Source organism: Empidonax traillii, unplaced genomic scaffold, assembly GCF_003031625.1.
Source record: "Empidonax traillii isolate 1590-97213 ecotype Southwest subspecies unplaced genomic scaffold, ASM303162v1 scaffold674:size665969, whole genome shotgun sequence".
NCBI lineage: Eukaryota > Metazoa > Chordata > Aves > Passeriformes > Tyrannidae > Empidonax > Empidonax traillii.
The window spans coordinates 159,979-174,563 of NW_020955867.1; the positions used below are offsets into that span (position 1 = coordinate 159,979).

The 14,585-nt window shown below is 37.5% G+C and overlaps 1 protein-coding gene across 1 annotated transcript in view; it reads right to left on the reverse strand.

The window, feature by feature from the left end:
- The window catches only part of ATP2B2 (ATPase plasma membrane Ca2+ transporting 2), a 227,361-nt gene that overhangs the window by 67,931 nt on the left and 144,845 nt on the right, over positions 1 to 14,585 (reverse strand). Inside the window, exons 6-11 of the mRNA XM_027899525.1 lie at positions 13,067 to 13,186; positions 11,441 to 11,533; positions 5,702 to 5,743; positions 3,869 to 4,033; positions 1,460 to 1,674; positions 3 to 167 (exon numbers count right to left, since the gene is read on the reverse strand). Coding sequence (XP_027755326.1) covers positions 3 to 167; positions 1,460 to 1,674; positions 3,869 to 4,033; positions 5,702 to 5,743; positions 11,441 to 11,533; positions 13,067 to 13,186 — 800 coding nt within the window. The remainder of the gene's footprint in view (positions 1 to 2; positions 168 to 1,459; positions 1,675 to 3,868; positions 4,034 to 5,701; positions 5,744 to 11,440; positions 11,534 to 13,066; positions 13,187 to 14,585) is intronic.

Here is a 14,585-nt window from a genome sequence, read left to right on the forward strand (position 1 = left end):
TCTGGGTCAGGGATCTCCTTGTAGTGGACATCACCAACGTAGGCTTGGACAACCGTCATGCGGTTGGTCGTCAGCGTCCCGGTTTTGTCGGAGCAGATGGCTGTGGCATTTCCCATCGTCTCACAGGCATCCAAGTGCCTGACCAGATTGTTATCCCTCATCATTTTCTAAGGGAAAAAAAAAAAAAGCAAAACAGCAAACCAACACAAAATAAGAAACCTTCAAGATTTTGTTTTGCCGGATTTTCAACGTCAATTATAAAAAGCACGGGAGAATGTGTTTAGTGTTGCTTGAGAAAACATAAAGCTCCCTAAATTAGAACTTTGACCTGGGCCAATATCCCAAACCCTTTTTACAGACAACCAAGCTCTGATTCTCCCTGAGATAATTTTACCTTTAATAAACTGAAATGGTTCCATAGTTGTTTGCAATATTATACATATTAAGAAAAAGCTCTAACAGCAAAGATTAGTTAAAGAGAACAGAAATAACAGCATTTTTAAAACATTATCATTATAGGAAATACTCAATTTTTTCTTAGTAATACTTGGAATGCCAGGATATTGCAGCATACAGATGGACTAGACATCCAGGGGAAAGGGAAAAGAAAAAGGGGAAAAGGGAAAAAGGGGAAAAGGAGAAAAAGGGGAAAAGGAGAAAAAAGAGGGGAACAAAAGGGAAAAGGGTGTCAGATGAAGGACATAAGGAGAATGAGAAAATATTTTAAAAGCAGCTACAGTCCTTGTTAGCAAACAGTCATCCTTGAGATGTGGGGCTTTTTCCCCCTAATAATTTGGGTTCAGAGAAATCCAGATATTCCTTCCTGAAGTTCAGAATTTGTTTACACGCTAAATGGGAATAAACTTTACTTCATCTTCATCTAAGATTCCCAGAATATTTAAAGAAGTCCCATCTGACCAAATTGCTAAAGTAATCCGCAAGTCCAGGATTTTAATCCTCTTTAGCTTCCTAATAGAATCATTTACATTGACTTCAAAGAACTACAACTGCATTTCAGAAAAGTATGTGAAAGCTTCAGTGAAACTTTAATTTCTTTGTGAAGTGTTCCTGAAGACTTCAAATCCTTGTCAAAACCTTGTACTATTGCAGAAGAAAATTTGAACATGAAATTACTCCCTATCCAAAGTCTGGACCATTCTCAGAGTAAATTCTGCTCAATAAATTCCTTGTTCTTTGCAAATCAAATAGGTATTTCTACTACCTGATATTCCTGCACTGTGTGGTTTTAAAGAGGTGTATTAGAAAACATATGAATTCACATTTTTGTTAGCTACTTTCAGCATAAGTTTACTTTAAAGCAATTTCACTCTCAATAACATTTGGAGCATGTAATTTGCAGACTAAGTTTCATCACACCTGATAAAACCTGAGGGCCAACTCTCTGGTAAACTTGACCAAACAGCATTTTTCTCCCACGATTATTTTTAATGTTTCTTACCTTTACAGAATAAGCCAGAGAAATAGTGACAGCAAGTGGAAGTCCCTCAGGAACAGCAACCACGAGCACAGTAACACCGATAATGAAGAATTTAACAAAATACTGGACGTAGACAGGAGTGCACTCAGGCAACCACTGCTTCTTGTTGACCACAAACGTGTCAATGGCAAAATATAGTACCAAAATTATGACGGTGATAGCAGACATCACCAAACCTGGAACGAGAAACAATCCATTACTACAGCACAGAACACAATTAAAACCATCAGGAATTAGAAATCTCCATTGGAATTTGATGTGAAATTATTTTCTTATTCTATGTGATGTTTTTCACCAATACCAATAATGATGTTAATGATCAAGTGTACAAGAAGAAACACTGCTATAATATAATTACAACAGCATTACATCCAGTGCATAAAGAAACACGGAATCCTACAGAACAGCTGAATCACACTGCATTCATTTTTAAGCACTGTCTTATTGCTGCCTTGAAAACTTCCCAGCCAGTCCAGTTCTCCAGGAGTTCCTCTGTCACTTAGACAAGTTTTTTTTCAATTTAGTACATGATTTTGCCTGCCACAACATTTGTCTGCTCTTTTAACCTCCTCCTTTTACACATTACTAGTCTATCCATATTCAAACACTCACTTTTCTCTTTAACAAATGTATCTTAGGAGACCTGAGAAAAACAGCCTCCTATAGTTTATGTTGCTGCATAAAATACTTTAGAAAAGCCCTGGGGATGTATCTGGGTGAATATAAGGGAGCAGTAACAGAGAATTATCCACAGAAGAGTTTTTAACTAAGTTTCTTGAAAATGTGATAAATGCTGGTGTTTCCAAGGTTTCCCTTTTCCAAGGGACATGCATGAAGTGTGTTCTCTTATGAGGAGAGATTCAAAGGAAGTAAAGACATTAATAAAAGTTCCACAGAATTCACAAAAGATCCCAAGCACTTAGTATGCTCTCCCAATGGCACAGACTGCTAGGATAGCACTACTCCTCCACAATTTCATTCCCAGCTCTACTGGAGTTTTTATTTGTATAAAAAGCCTCAGCTTTGCCTCGCTGTGATTACTGCTCTCTGGCAGGTTTCTGTGAAGCAGTTAAGCCTGCATTTCAGAATAAATTAATTTCTCCCTAATGGGATCGTGCAGCAGAAGGAGAATACTGTGAATTTCATGTCTTGACTGCACTTTAAAAAAATTGGTAAGCTGAAGGATGCTAAGGGTGACAGGAAACAGATGAGTCAGGGAGATCATTATATGCCAGAGGATACAGGAAAATCCATTAAAATATTATACAGGCAAATACTCATGACAACACATGACATTCCCATAGATTGCCCAATGACAAAGAAAAATCAAGGGAGACCATAATTAATTAATTAAATTCATGTTAGTTGCCAGGTTGTGGTTAGAAGTCCCTAAACAGTCACTTTAACAGTGGCATTCACGTGCCTGCTGAGATATCAGAGAGAGCAAGAATCAAAGGAATGGAGAAAGGTACTTAATCTAAGAAGTTAAAAATCATGGGAAACAAAGGAGAGAAGCCTGAGCAATATGAAATCAGGCACAGCACTGACTGCATATCAGAGGTGATAGCCACAGAATTGGAGTCACACACTCTGCAGGCAACGAGAATTGGCATCTTGGGGTTCTGTGATCAACCAACTGCAACGAAGTTAAAAAGGAAGGGGAAGGAATACGTGGGGTAGAAATCAGGCTGGTGAAGAAGGATAAGGGAAATAGAGCAGAGGTAAAGTGAGGAAGCTGTTGTAGGACCTCAGCCAAGGATCTGGAGAGAGACCAAAATCTCTTCAATAGCACCAGAAAAACAAACCTAATGAACTCTGCGCCATCACAGAAGGTTTTCACTTTCTACCTACATGTTGGAGAAGTGCTGCTTCCAACAGCAGGGACCAGATGGTTCTGAGTAAAAGAGTCAACACTTGTGTCATGCTTGGGTAGAAGGCAGGAACATGGATATTAAGGGAGAACAGAATGATTTCAGAATCCATAAGAGGGAAATTCTGTGTGAGTGATATTTTGAGATTATAGAGATTCTGGAACTGTGTATTTCAAAGTTCTAAGGAGAGAGAAAATTAAATATGTAATTACTGTGCTTGGGAACATTAACTATGAGAAAAGCTACTTTTCATTTTGATTCAAATATTCATCACAATCCAAATTGCCCAAAGCTTCTGGTTTCTTGACAGTCAAAGCTTATTTTCAGAGGAAGAAAAGTTTGTCAATACCAGGTTATATCCTTAGAACAGTTTTATGGTGACCCATTTCTAAACATTGGAGTAAAAAAGGCCTGTCACTTTAAAAAAAAAAAATTTTTTTGCTTTGCAACTCTTAGGTGTCATTAACACTGTGTTTTTTGGTCAGTCCCCCAGCCATACCTGCTTTGCCTATCTGGACTGCCAGCTTGGTCAGCTTTCCCTGAAGGACAGATTTTTCTTTCTTGTGCATGTTGGATTTCTTCTTGTCCTTGTCATCTCCCTCTCCCCCTTCTGCGCTCTTCAGTGGCTGCATCTCCATGGCAGCAGCCCCGTCCTGCTGCTTGGCTGATAATGCAGAACAAAACTGTTACTCCAGAGCTGTTCTCCATCCTTTTTAGCTCAGCGTTCGTACTTACTGAATTCAATCAGCAACATCTGCTGCAGGGGCTGCTTGTGACAGTGATTAACCAGAATTACCCTCCACTCCCAGGGCAGGCAGGTGCCCTGTGGGACCCCTGGGGTACAGGCACATCCATGGCACAACCGGTCAAGGAGCAGGAAAACCATTGGGTTTCTCCCTGGTTTTTGAAACCACCAGTGACACTCTGTGTTATACACATATATATCACTCCATGTCTTGCAAATGACTTGGCAAGTCACAGCGTGTCAGCACTGCAGCATTTCCTAGAATAGCAGAGCTCAGATGCTTTGGCAGAGAGATGGTTTGTATTCCTCTGAATTTTGGGGGGGGGGGGCACAGAATGCAACGCACCCTTGCAATCATAACTCCAAAGAAAGCATTTTGAAGGTAATGATGGTTCACCAGGTGACCTGTGCTCCCTTCTCTGGGCTGCACAGGCACCTCAGTGACCAGGGGACCACCCTCTGCGAACCACTATTCTAGATAATACCAGAATTATAAAGTTTCCTTGGCATTCAGTGCTCAAGTGACTTATCCACGAGTCTGATGCTGGTGAAATCATCACTGTCCCACAAAAAGCACACAGCATTTAAGAGCTAAGCCATCCTTTCCTGAAAGAATGCTAATACAAGGAAACTTTATTTTAGTATCATGTTTCTTAAAAGCAATGACATTGCAGTCTATATATGTGTATGTGTCTGTTTTGTACTGAACACAAGAAATTAATAGAATGAAGTAGCTTTGCTTTGACATTCATGAAGAGATTGTACAAGACCATGCTTATTTGACCTGGAAATCTAGTTTGCCTAACTAACCCCAGTGATTATTCATTTAACAGCATTTTATTTGGTAGTTTTATGCCATTAACAACTGAGTTTATCTGTTTAGTTTCTGATCCATCACCTTTGCAATCTTTAGCATTATCTGAGAAGAGAAAGTTATCATTTAATTTGGTATAACCCAAAGAACCCATGACAGTTGTGTCTCACAGAGTAACAAAGGAACCACCACTTTGCTTCAGAGAAAGCAAAATAGTTACTTCAATCTTCCTGAGATTGTATATTAAATAAGAAACTCCTAAGATCCTTACTCCTCCTGTTATTTATCCTTATAATTGCCTTTTACATTGCTAAGTAACTCTTGGGCTTTAAGGTTTCCTTTTATTATTGCTTTACCCTGTCCCTTCAAAAGAAAATATGTCCATATGACACCATTAAACACAAAAGAGGATGAGACATGAAAAAAAATTGGCTTGGAAAATCACTAACAATACGTAACTTCCACGGGAAAAATTAATTCAAATGAGCTTTGAGAGATGAGAGTAACATCTATAAATGGCACCTTAAAAATACTGATCTCCTCTCCTGAACATCTGATCGTATCAAGCTTCTGAAAGTTACAATCTCTTTGGCAGGTTTTTTTGGTTGGGTTTGGTTGTTAAGGGTTTGTGGGGCTTTTTAACATTCTCTTTGAACAATAGGGCCATTTTCACACACAAGCACAAATCACAGGGTTTCACTTGACTTTTGAACAGAATTGGACTACATGCTAAAAATAAAATCCACCACCTCCTTAATATGAAAGAAGATTACCTTTGTTCTGGCTGTTCTCCATATTCCCATCCTGCATTTTGCCTATATGATGAAAAATTTCAACAGACAACAGACAGTAAACAATCTTCACCCAAGACAGAACATGAAAATGGGAATTCAAATCAAATGGGCAGACAAAAGCCACGAACACGTTACAGGGACTAAATAATGACCCCTTGTTTCTACACGTTCACTGAGAACCATGGCTAACTTAGCTGGACACATCCAAGGAACTGCAGTCAAATTTAGTGTTTTAACATGGTAAAGACTAAACATCAGCACATGTTTTTTGAGGAACTTGCATTAGTTAAGAGGGTGAAACCAACAGAGAGAATCCAGTGGAAAGCTGAATTGAAATAATGTTCCTGAACTGATGTTTCAGGGGGCTGGGAGTTAAAAAATTGGCAGGTATAATTGTGGTCCACCAGCATAGAGTATGACTTCCTTAGAATCAAATTCATTAGTTTAGCAAACTGAGACAAGAGAGAAATAGTAGCGTTAATATATATAAAAATAAATAAATTACATCTTCCTCAATTGGTTGTATTATTTAGAAAATTACTTCTGTAAATAGAAGGGCCAGGGGTTCATCCTATATTCAGATTTATCCTAAAGAAAGATTTACCAAGTCTATCTATAATTTCCAATTTAATATTTTAGCTACATACAGTTTTACTACACTAAGAATTCCTTAGTCATTTCTGCCTTTTTTAAACTGAAAATACTTCATTGGAAAGTGTGTTTGAAACAAAAATGGTAAAATACAAATCAGAGCACACAAAACTTTCCTATTCAGAATAACAACTGAAACTTTTCAAATTTATTCCAAATTTCTTGGTGGAATCCCTTATGAAACTTCCACAGTAATATATGAGCTTATGGAAAGGACTATTCAAGTTTTACAAATATTGCAATCAGCATGGGTGACAGTCTATTTTTTGTGGTTATGTACAACGCACAATAAAAAATGATGCTAAGGAAAATTAGGTTAAAACACCTTTACGGGATTGTTGTCATATTCTGGTAAGAAATATATCATTAGAGTTTATTAAAAAATGTGACAGCAGGTACATCTTGCCCTTCTGACTCCCACAAACACTAATTTTTTCACTCTCTGCTGGGAATAAATAGAAGCAAAATTGAATTTCTTGCATGTTTGTCTTTTCACTACATGGGAGAGCACTAAAAACAGCCTTCTCAAAAAAGATCAGAAATGGCCAAATCAGTCACAAATTTGTCACAAATAGGCCACAGTGTCAAACTCTGAAGCCCAGAACAACAGCCAAGGAAAGGACAACTCATGGCCCTTAATCACCTCAGTGCTCAGCTGAAATACTGAGTAAACCATTTACCATCCACTGCTTGTCGATATTTCTGATTCTGTCCCCACCTTGGCTATAACATGACTTTTAAAACATCAGTATCTGTCTACCAAAGCCTTCTGCTTTGGCCCAAGACACGACTCTATGAACCTGAGCTAAACCAAGTTCGTTTGAACAGCGAAATTCCCTGGAAAATCTTTGCATGCAGCGCACAGTTGGACTTGGTACCTGCCTAGTGGCTATTTTTCTTAGAAGGGGTTTTAATAAATTTACTGGAAGACATAAAGCATCTCTGGAGACTCTGATTTCTGGCTAGAGCATAAAGCCTTCCTTAGGAACTGGAAAATATTCATTTAGAGCAGACAGTCTGCTCCGTGTCCTGCTCTAGAGCTCCTTGTGCAGAGTCCAATTCAAAACCTTGAATTATAATGGAAGATTCTTTAAACTTAAAGAAAAAAAAAAACCAAACAAACAAACCACCACCAAAACCCAAACATGACTTTGATAACTGGGAAAGCCAAACAGAGGTTATTTTTCTAACCAAATCAGAGTATGTAACTTTAGGATATATATTTGCAATTTAAAAGGAGTATCATAATTATCAACTGATGTAAAAAACCACCAGTATACACAAAATAAACAATCATTAACAACAATGTAAACTTAGGTACTTAAAGAATATATCCTTAATATTCTTAGCTTACTGCATTTAGGTTATTGAGGGATGGAGGGGAAAGTCATCACAGATAATTACAGTCCAATTATTTGGACAGAATAACAATGAAGAGGTCATTTGGGTAGTTAGGATAAAGAAAAGAATGCTTTAAAGTAAACAGAGTGTTTCTGTTCCAAAGAATTTTGAGGCTAAACTTTGTTATAAATTATGAACAAAGGGAGAAATTAAGACAGAAATAAAGGTGATAGAATCATTACTGCTGAGAGATCCTTTCTCCTTTCAGGCAGTGCCAGGACAAGAAATGCTACCCCATTTTTGTACGTGGTTTAGAAACATTTAAAATATTTAGTATTTCTTAATATTTTGATAATATTATGTGGAAAAAAAATTCAAAAATAGAATATACTTTTACATAATTCTGCAAATCTTTCCTCCCTTTCCTTTTGAATAATAAGTTAAACAAACAGTGTTTGGGCTGGAGAAATCTAAGTTTATTTTTATCACTTTTCTAGGCAAGGAATGAAAAATCAGAATGTTTGGAATGGAATTTCAAGCCTCCTGATATAACTTGTATTCTGCAGTTGCTTTGAAGGTTTTGAGTTTGAATATGAAACGTTTTGCAAGTTGTCTTTGCCTTATTACAACCTCTGGCTTTTGGAAAGAACTCTTGGCATCATTACTGCCTAAGCTTTTACTCCAACAGACATGAACTTCCAGAGAAAAGACTCCCCTTTACCTGTCTCAGCTCTTCATGAAGAGCCAGTGGGACAGAATAACAAAGACCTACTGCTGGCATCAGAAATTATTTGTAAATTGGAAGAACTGCTTAGAATAAACCAAAGAAAATACTGGAATTATGTTCTCGTGTGCTGCAATGGAACAAAAAATACAAAATACTCCCGTGATTTTCCAAAATGTCTCATCTTGCAAGAAAATGAGTTCGAGCCCTGCCAAGTCAGTTATAATCTGCAGCAAGGAAAAATAGGCACATGCTGCAAATATAGATTTGGGGGCAAAAGGACATCAAAAAAAGTCTGAAGCGGATCATTAGGAATTCTTCCAGCAGAACCAAAGCATCAGTAAAACACAGGTTCATTACAAAAGAATAAAACCTGATTCCACTCATTCAAACAGAAAATTTTAGCTAATTCTTCTATGCACTCACTAAATAACTTCACTTAAAATTCAGGCAATATTCTGAAATGCATTAAAACTGCAAATTGCTTTGCAGGAACTGAACGCTAGTTCAATACATGTAGCAGGATTTACAGTAGACACAAAATATTTTAGCTGAGACATTTCTCTGTGTATGTCATGGTATTTCTATACCATTTCCATATTTTCTGAATACATATTTCAGGTAGCAAATCCCTTAAAATAAAAACCCCAAACAACCCATCGTGGAAATCCTAATTGAGGAAGGTGGCTGTGCTCTACTGGAAGGAAATCCAATTTGGGATAAACAAGCTGTAAACAGTCATTGCTTCTTCCCAGATTTTCATTTTTTAAAATTACATTTACTAAATATAATATTCTGAAATGAGGTGAGTTTTCCTGAATTACTACCTTTCTGCAAAATTTTCTGCTCTGCTTATAACCTTAACTGGCAACCTTTCAAGAACTGAACACATTGTCCATAGTTTTTAAAATAGTTTCTACAAAGAGACCTCCAACAATTTTGATATATTTTGATCTCAACTCCTAGAACCAAATAGAATTATATATAACAGCTCCTTCAATACAGCAGTTCCTTCAGTACATGGGCTGTGTCACAAGCTGTATGAATTTATCACTATAGGCTCACTGACTGAAAACAAAACACTTCTTTTGTGTCAATTGTATACTGACAACTAAGAAAAAAATATTTTATCTGCAATGGTAATGAGTTGGTTTTCAAGTAACAAACACTTCCTGAGCTTGATATTTATTCAAGTATATTTTTTTTTTCTTATTTGATGGTATTTTCTACACAAAGATATTAGACTTTAGATAAAATGGTACAGTAGCTGATATGGGTTTGGGTTTTTTTTTGATTTGTGGATGAGTTTCATCACACCTCAACCACGCTGATCAAAGGTGTGCAGAATTAATTGAACTGCCTCATCTCAGAAGCCAAACCAAATCAGCTGCACAAAAAAAAAAAAAATTGCCTTCTACCCTTTGTGCACGGAAAAGCAGCGAGGATGAATCTCTCCAGATAAACAGGGGCAGTAACCATTGTTTCTGCTGGGAGAGAGGATAGGAAATCACCTACTTCAGACACTGATTTAATATCCCTCGGAACTCAATTTCCTTATTAGGTTCAAGGCATCAAGACCAAACACAACAGGTATTTACCAGGCAACTCCAGCTTGCTGAGAGCCGGGTTAGAACAGGGTCCATCCTGTACCCACTCAGTTCTCCTCCAGCAAAGCATTTCAGAGGGGTTTAACTCTGTGCCCTGCGGGGCTGAGCAGAAATGCAGCAGGATCAAGTGGCTAATGAAGGAGGCAAGACCCTGTGTGTGCATGTTTGTTTTAAACTCACAAGTAAAATTATGCTAGAATCAAGAATGAAACATTCATCATTAATTTCCCAGTTCTTGGTCTCAAAGGAATCTGGAACCAGGATGATCAAGATTCCTGTCATGCAGTGAGATGTAGGAATTGTAAATCCTAATTTTCCAGATTGTGCAGGAGTAGAGTTTTAAATCTGGTTATATGGTTCTTTTAAATGATAACAAAAATATTTAAAAATAGGTTCAAATGTTTCCTATGTAACTGCTTTAAAGAAGACACTGCACTGGTACATTTTAGTCCTTGTTTAGCAGTTGGTATTTCTGTCAGAAACTCTCATTTATGTGCATTATGCAATGACTGCTGACCTGCATGGAAAAAAAATTCCATCACAAACCTGATGAAAAGTAAAATTACTTTTGTCAGTACTTTTGGCTCTGCACAAGAGGGAAAGGTTTCTATGGCAAATAAAGACTCATGTATCTGATTAGTAGAAAAATACAGCTGATGCCTAGACTAATATTGACCCATTCAATTCAATTTAATACTGGAATTCGACTTGTTAGAAGGAGATACTGAAATATCTGCATGCTAAGTGGGGTCAAGAACCTGCACTGAGAGACAGTCAAAATGGACTACAGTAATTTTTTAGTTTGGTTTTAGTAAATACAGGCAGGCTTAGCAGGATATCACTGAGGGCATACACAAACATCCACAAAACTTCTCAGCTGCTTGTGGAACAGATGCTCAAAGCAGCAAAAGTTGTTCCTAATGCAGTGTTAGCTGGAATTGAGCCAGATTCCTGATCCCAGCACTGTTCCTCAGAACTACTTGAACACTACATGATTACTCGTGAGAGTGCCACACCAGAGGAAAAGCAAACATCATGCATTTATCACGGTGTTCCTCTTCAGATCTGTGCTGAGAAACGAGCACAGACTTTCGCAATGAAACTTCAGGTGAATCCACTCAAAGTTTTTGGAGCCATTCTTACATAACTGCACCTTTTATTGCAGTTTTAGTGGCAAATAGACCACAACTCCTCGTTCTTCCTCTGCCGCCCTCGATTCGGTGGGAATGGAATTGTAGCATCTCTGCTAAGCTACTGCAGAATTTAGGGAGCAGGATCTCTCAGAGGGGAATCAGAGGCACACACAACATCTGTGCAGGCTGGGAGGGAAGGGGGAACGTGACACAGTCAGGAGAGAAATCTCTCAAATCAGACACGCCGGGGGTAGTGACGTACCATTGACTAAGCTGGCATTTGCATTATCAGTGGCATTTGCACCTGCTGCACCATCTGTGGCTGAAGGAGGGTGGGAGGAGGGATGGGAAGAATCTACTGAGCAATAATGGATAAAAAAAAAAAACAAAAACAAAAACAAACCAATAAATAAGAAATAATGACAACAACACGAACAAATGCTCACAAAGAACGAAAAAAACCCAAACACCCATGGCACTTTTTCTCCAAAATCAAACCAGTTTAAATTAATTAACATAAATTTCAAAAGCAAAATGACGCTGTAAAGGTGTTACAAAGTAAGGTAAAAACTCAAACATGAAATAATAATAACAACAATAATCATAATAAATAAATATGAAACACTTAAAGCAAAAGTTGATGATAACTGACTACACAGCACTATGCACACTGCTTTAGTCCTTTCACAAGTTATTTTTTGTGTTTCAACATAATGTTATGCAAATATTAAAATGGTTGAAAAGTTTCCTTTTGAGTTAATTAATTTACACAATACACGGATAGCTTCAAAATATCCATTTAAAATATTCATTTTATCTCTACATGTACCTACTACTACATAGTACTAAACATTACATATTTTGTATTCTATATAATGTTGCACATTATGACGTGTCATGACTGATACATTCCAGTCTAACGTGTCTATGACCTGTCATCACCCGGTTAATATGCATATTGATCTGAGTAGAAACATTAAATTTTCTCAGATTTTATTTGGAAATGGCTAATATAGCCCTGAGGAGAATAATGAGTTCTTTTAAATGGACAGAATGGATGTGACATATTTCCTGGTTTGTGGTGAAATGAAAAAAAGTATCAGAAAACAAACACTTTTTGTTCTCAGTAATTATCCACATATTAGAGAAATAGGTCAAGAAATATCTCCTAACAGGAAAGTGAAAAACTACAAGAATCTTTTATCATTTTATTATGGTTTTTATACCAGAGTTGGGAAAATTCATCCTACAGATAGAACTCATTTCGTTTTGTTTCTGTTGGTTAATTGCTCACAATGGAATACAATGAGTCCTGACTGAGATTCTCAAACTTCTTCAGTACTTGCCCCACAGGGGCTGTTTTACACCGTACTGGGTTGTTATTCCAGAAAAAAAATAGTCTGATTTGATTTACAAGTGACAAATTGGGAGGAGAAAATAAACAGGACAGAGGATTTAAAAACACACCCTGTGTAAGCGCATTCATGAAAATCTCAGTTGCAGATTTGATTACTGTGATGCCGACGACTTAAACTGGTGTTGCTACTCCTGCTCGTTTGTCATTCCATTCGGATGCCCACACTAACCAGCACAGCATGAGCTGCTCACAGCAAATCACAGACTCCAACATTCAATATTTCGTAATTTACTTCTGGAGAATTGCTGATTATTCAAACTTCACGTTAAGATTGCCAATCTTAACACCGACAATGCACGCACACTAAAAGGTTTGCCCCCAACAATCCTGTTGATTTGAAATCATTCTTTAATTTCACTGGACTGATTCGAAGACAATTATTTCAATCAGCAGTTCACCCCTGATTTGCACCAAAGCTCACTGGCTAAAAGCCTCAGCCTTCTATTTGATGTGGTACAACTCTTACTCTACCTGGCGGCTGCTGTCCATCCTCCTGTTTCCCACCTGTGTGATGATTTTTACACAATGTTAATGAGCAATAAAAGCACACACCCCACACAGAGTGAAACAAGCATTTCTGACTGGCAGGATTTCAGAGAATTGTAGGTTTATGTTATTTTAGTTTGGGCCTCCATGCACAACCAGCTCTACACGAGCACAAAGATGCCAGCAGTGCCAGAAAACGGGGGGGAATTTTCTGTATCGTGTATTTTCTGTGTTAGATTCAATTACATTCAGTGTCTGCATCCAAAGTTCCAGCAGGCCTCTGTAAAAATCTCTGTCCCTGGGTAGTGAGGTATGACTAGAGCGTGTTACTCTGCCATCCCTGACTTCTTTTCTCCCGTTTTTCCAGGCTATCCACAGTGAAACCTGAGGGAACCACCAGTGTCCTGAGCAAAGCAACATCCAGAGGCCAGCCCAGTTAAACCAAGGAGCTCTGTTGTCACCATCAGACAGGGACTGAAGCTGCTCCTTCTCACCTACAGTATCCCCAGACACCACCAGAAGAGATCCTGCCAGATCTCAAAAGGCCTGGAGGTCTTTCTCCTACAGCAAGAACAAACTCTAAGGTATGTTCAAAACTAGCCTGACTTAAAAGACTTTTACTTTCAGTCTTTCTCTCCTGAATTTTCAGAGAACTCACCGTGTCTTGCAGAAATTGGGCATTTCTGTGCAGAAATGAAATGGTAAACATTTCTATTAAGTAAAAAGGGATTTTCCTCAGAGCAACAGGGAGTCAATTGTTGAATACATCTATATATCTATATATCTATATATATCAGGCAACCACTTGTTGAAAATATTCAGAAATGGAAGCTGTAGGCCACAAAAACCATAGAAATGTGGCTTTCCTCTCTATATTCTTATCTACTTTCCTATCTATGTATCCTATTCTGCTATCTCAAGTAGAATGTTCAGAAAAGCTATGGCAGTTTCTTTTTACTAATAGGGAGATGCACTAGAAAGAGCAGAAATATCTAAAACCCCATATTCATTGGCCCTTAATTCTGTCTGAAAGATAAATATTCTCAGGACAGACTCTGAAAGCAGAACAATTTACATGACTATGAACAAAAACTGGAAAGGACAGACATTAAATCATGTTTCTGCTTAGTGCGCAACCCATAAATTAGCAGTAGCTTATGACATCACAGTATAATAAGGTGAAAAGTCTAAAGAGCCTTCTTGATTTCATTAACTGATACAGGACATGAAAGTTAAACTGTCTGCTAACATTTACTGCTACATTCTGGCCTTCTACTATTCTTAGCTTGACCTTTACACCTTAAGAAATTAAAATGCCTCCAAAGTCAGTCACTGACATTAAACAGCTGGGCTAGCAAAAAAGCCACATCTCATCTTTATTTTCATGGCCAAGAGGGTTTTTTTTTTCCCTTGGGGAAAAAAAAAAAAAAAAAAAAAAAAAAAAAAAAAAAAAAAAAAAAAAAAAAAAAAAAAAAAAAAAAAAAAAAAAAAAAAAAAAAAAAAA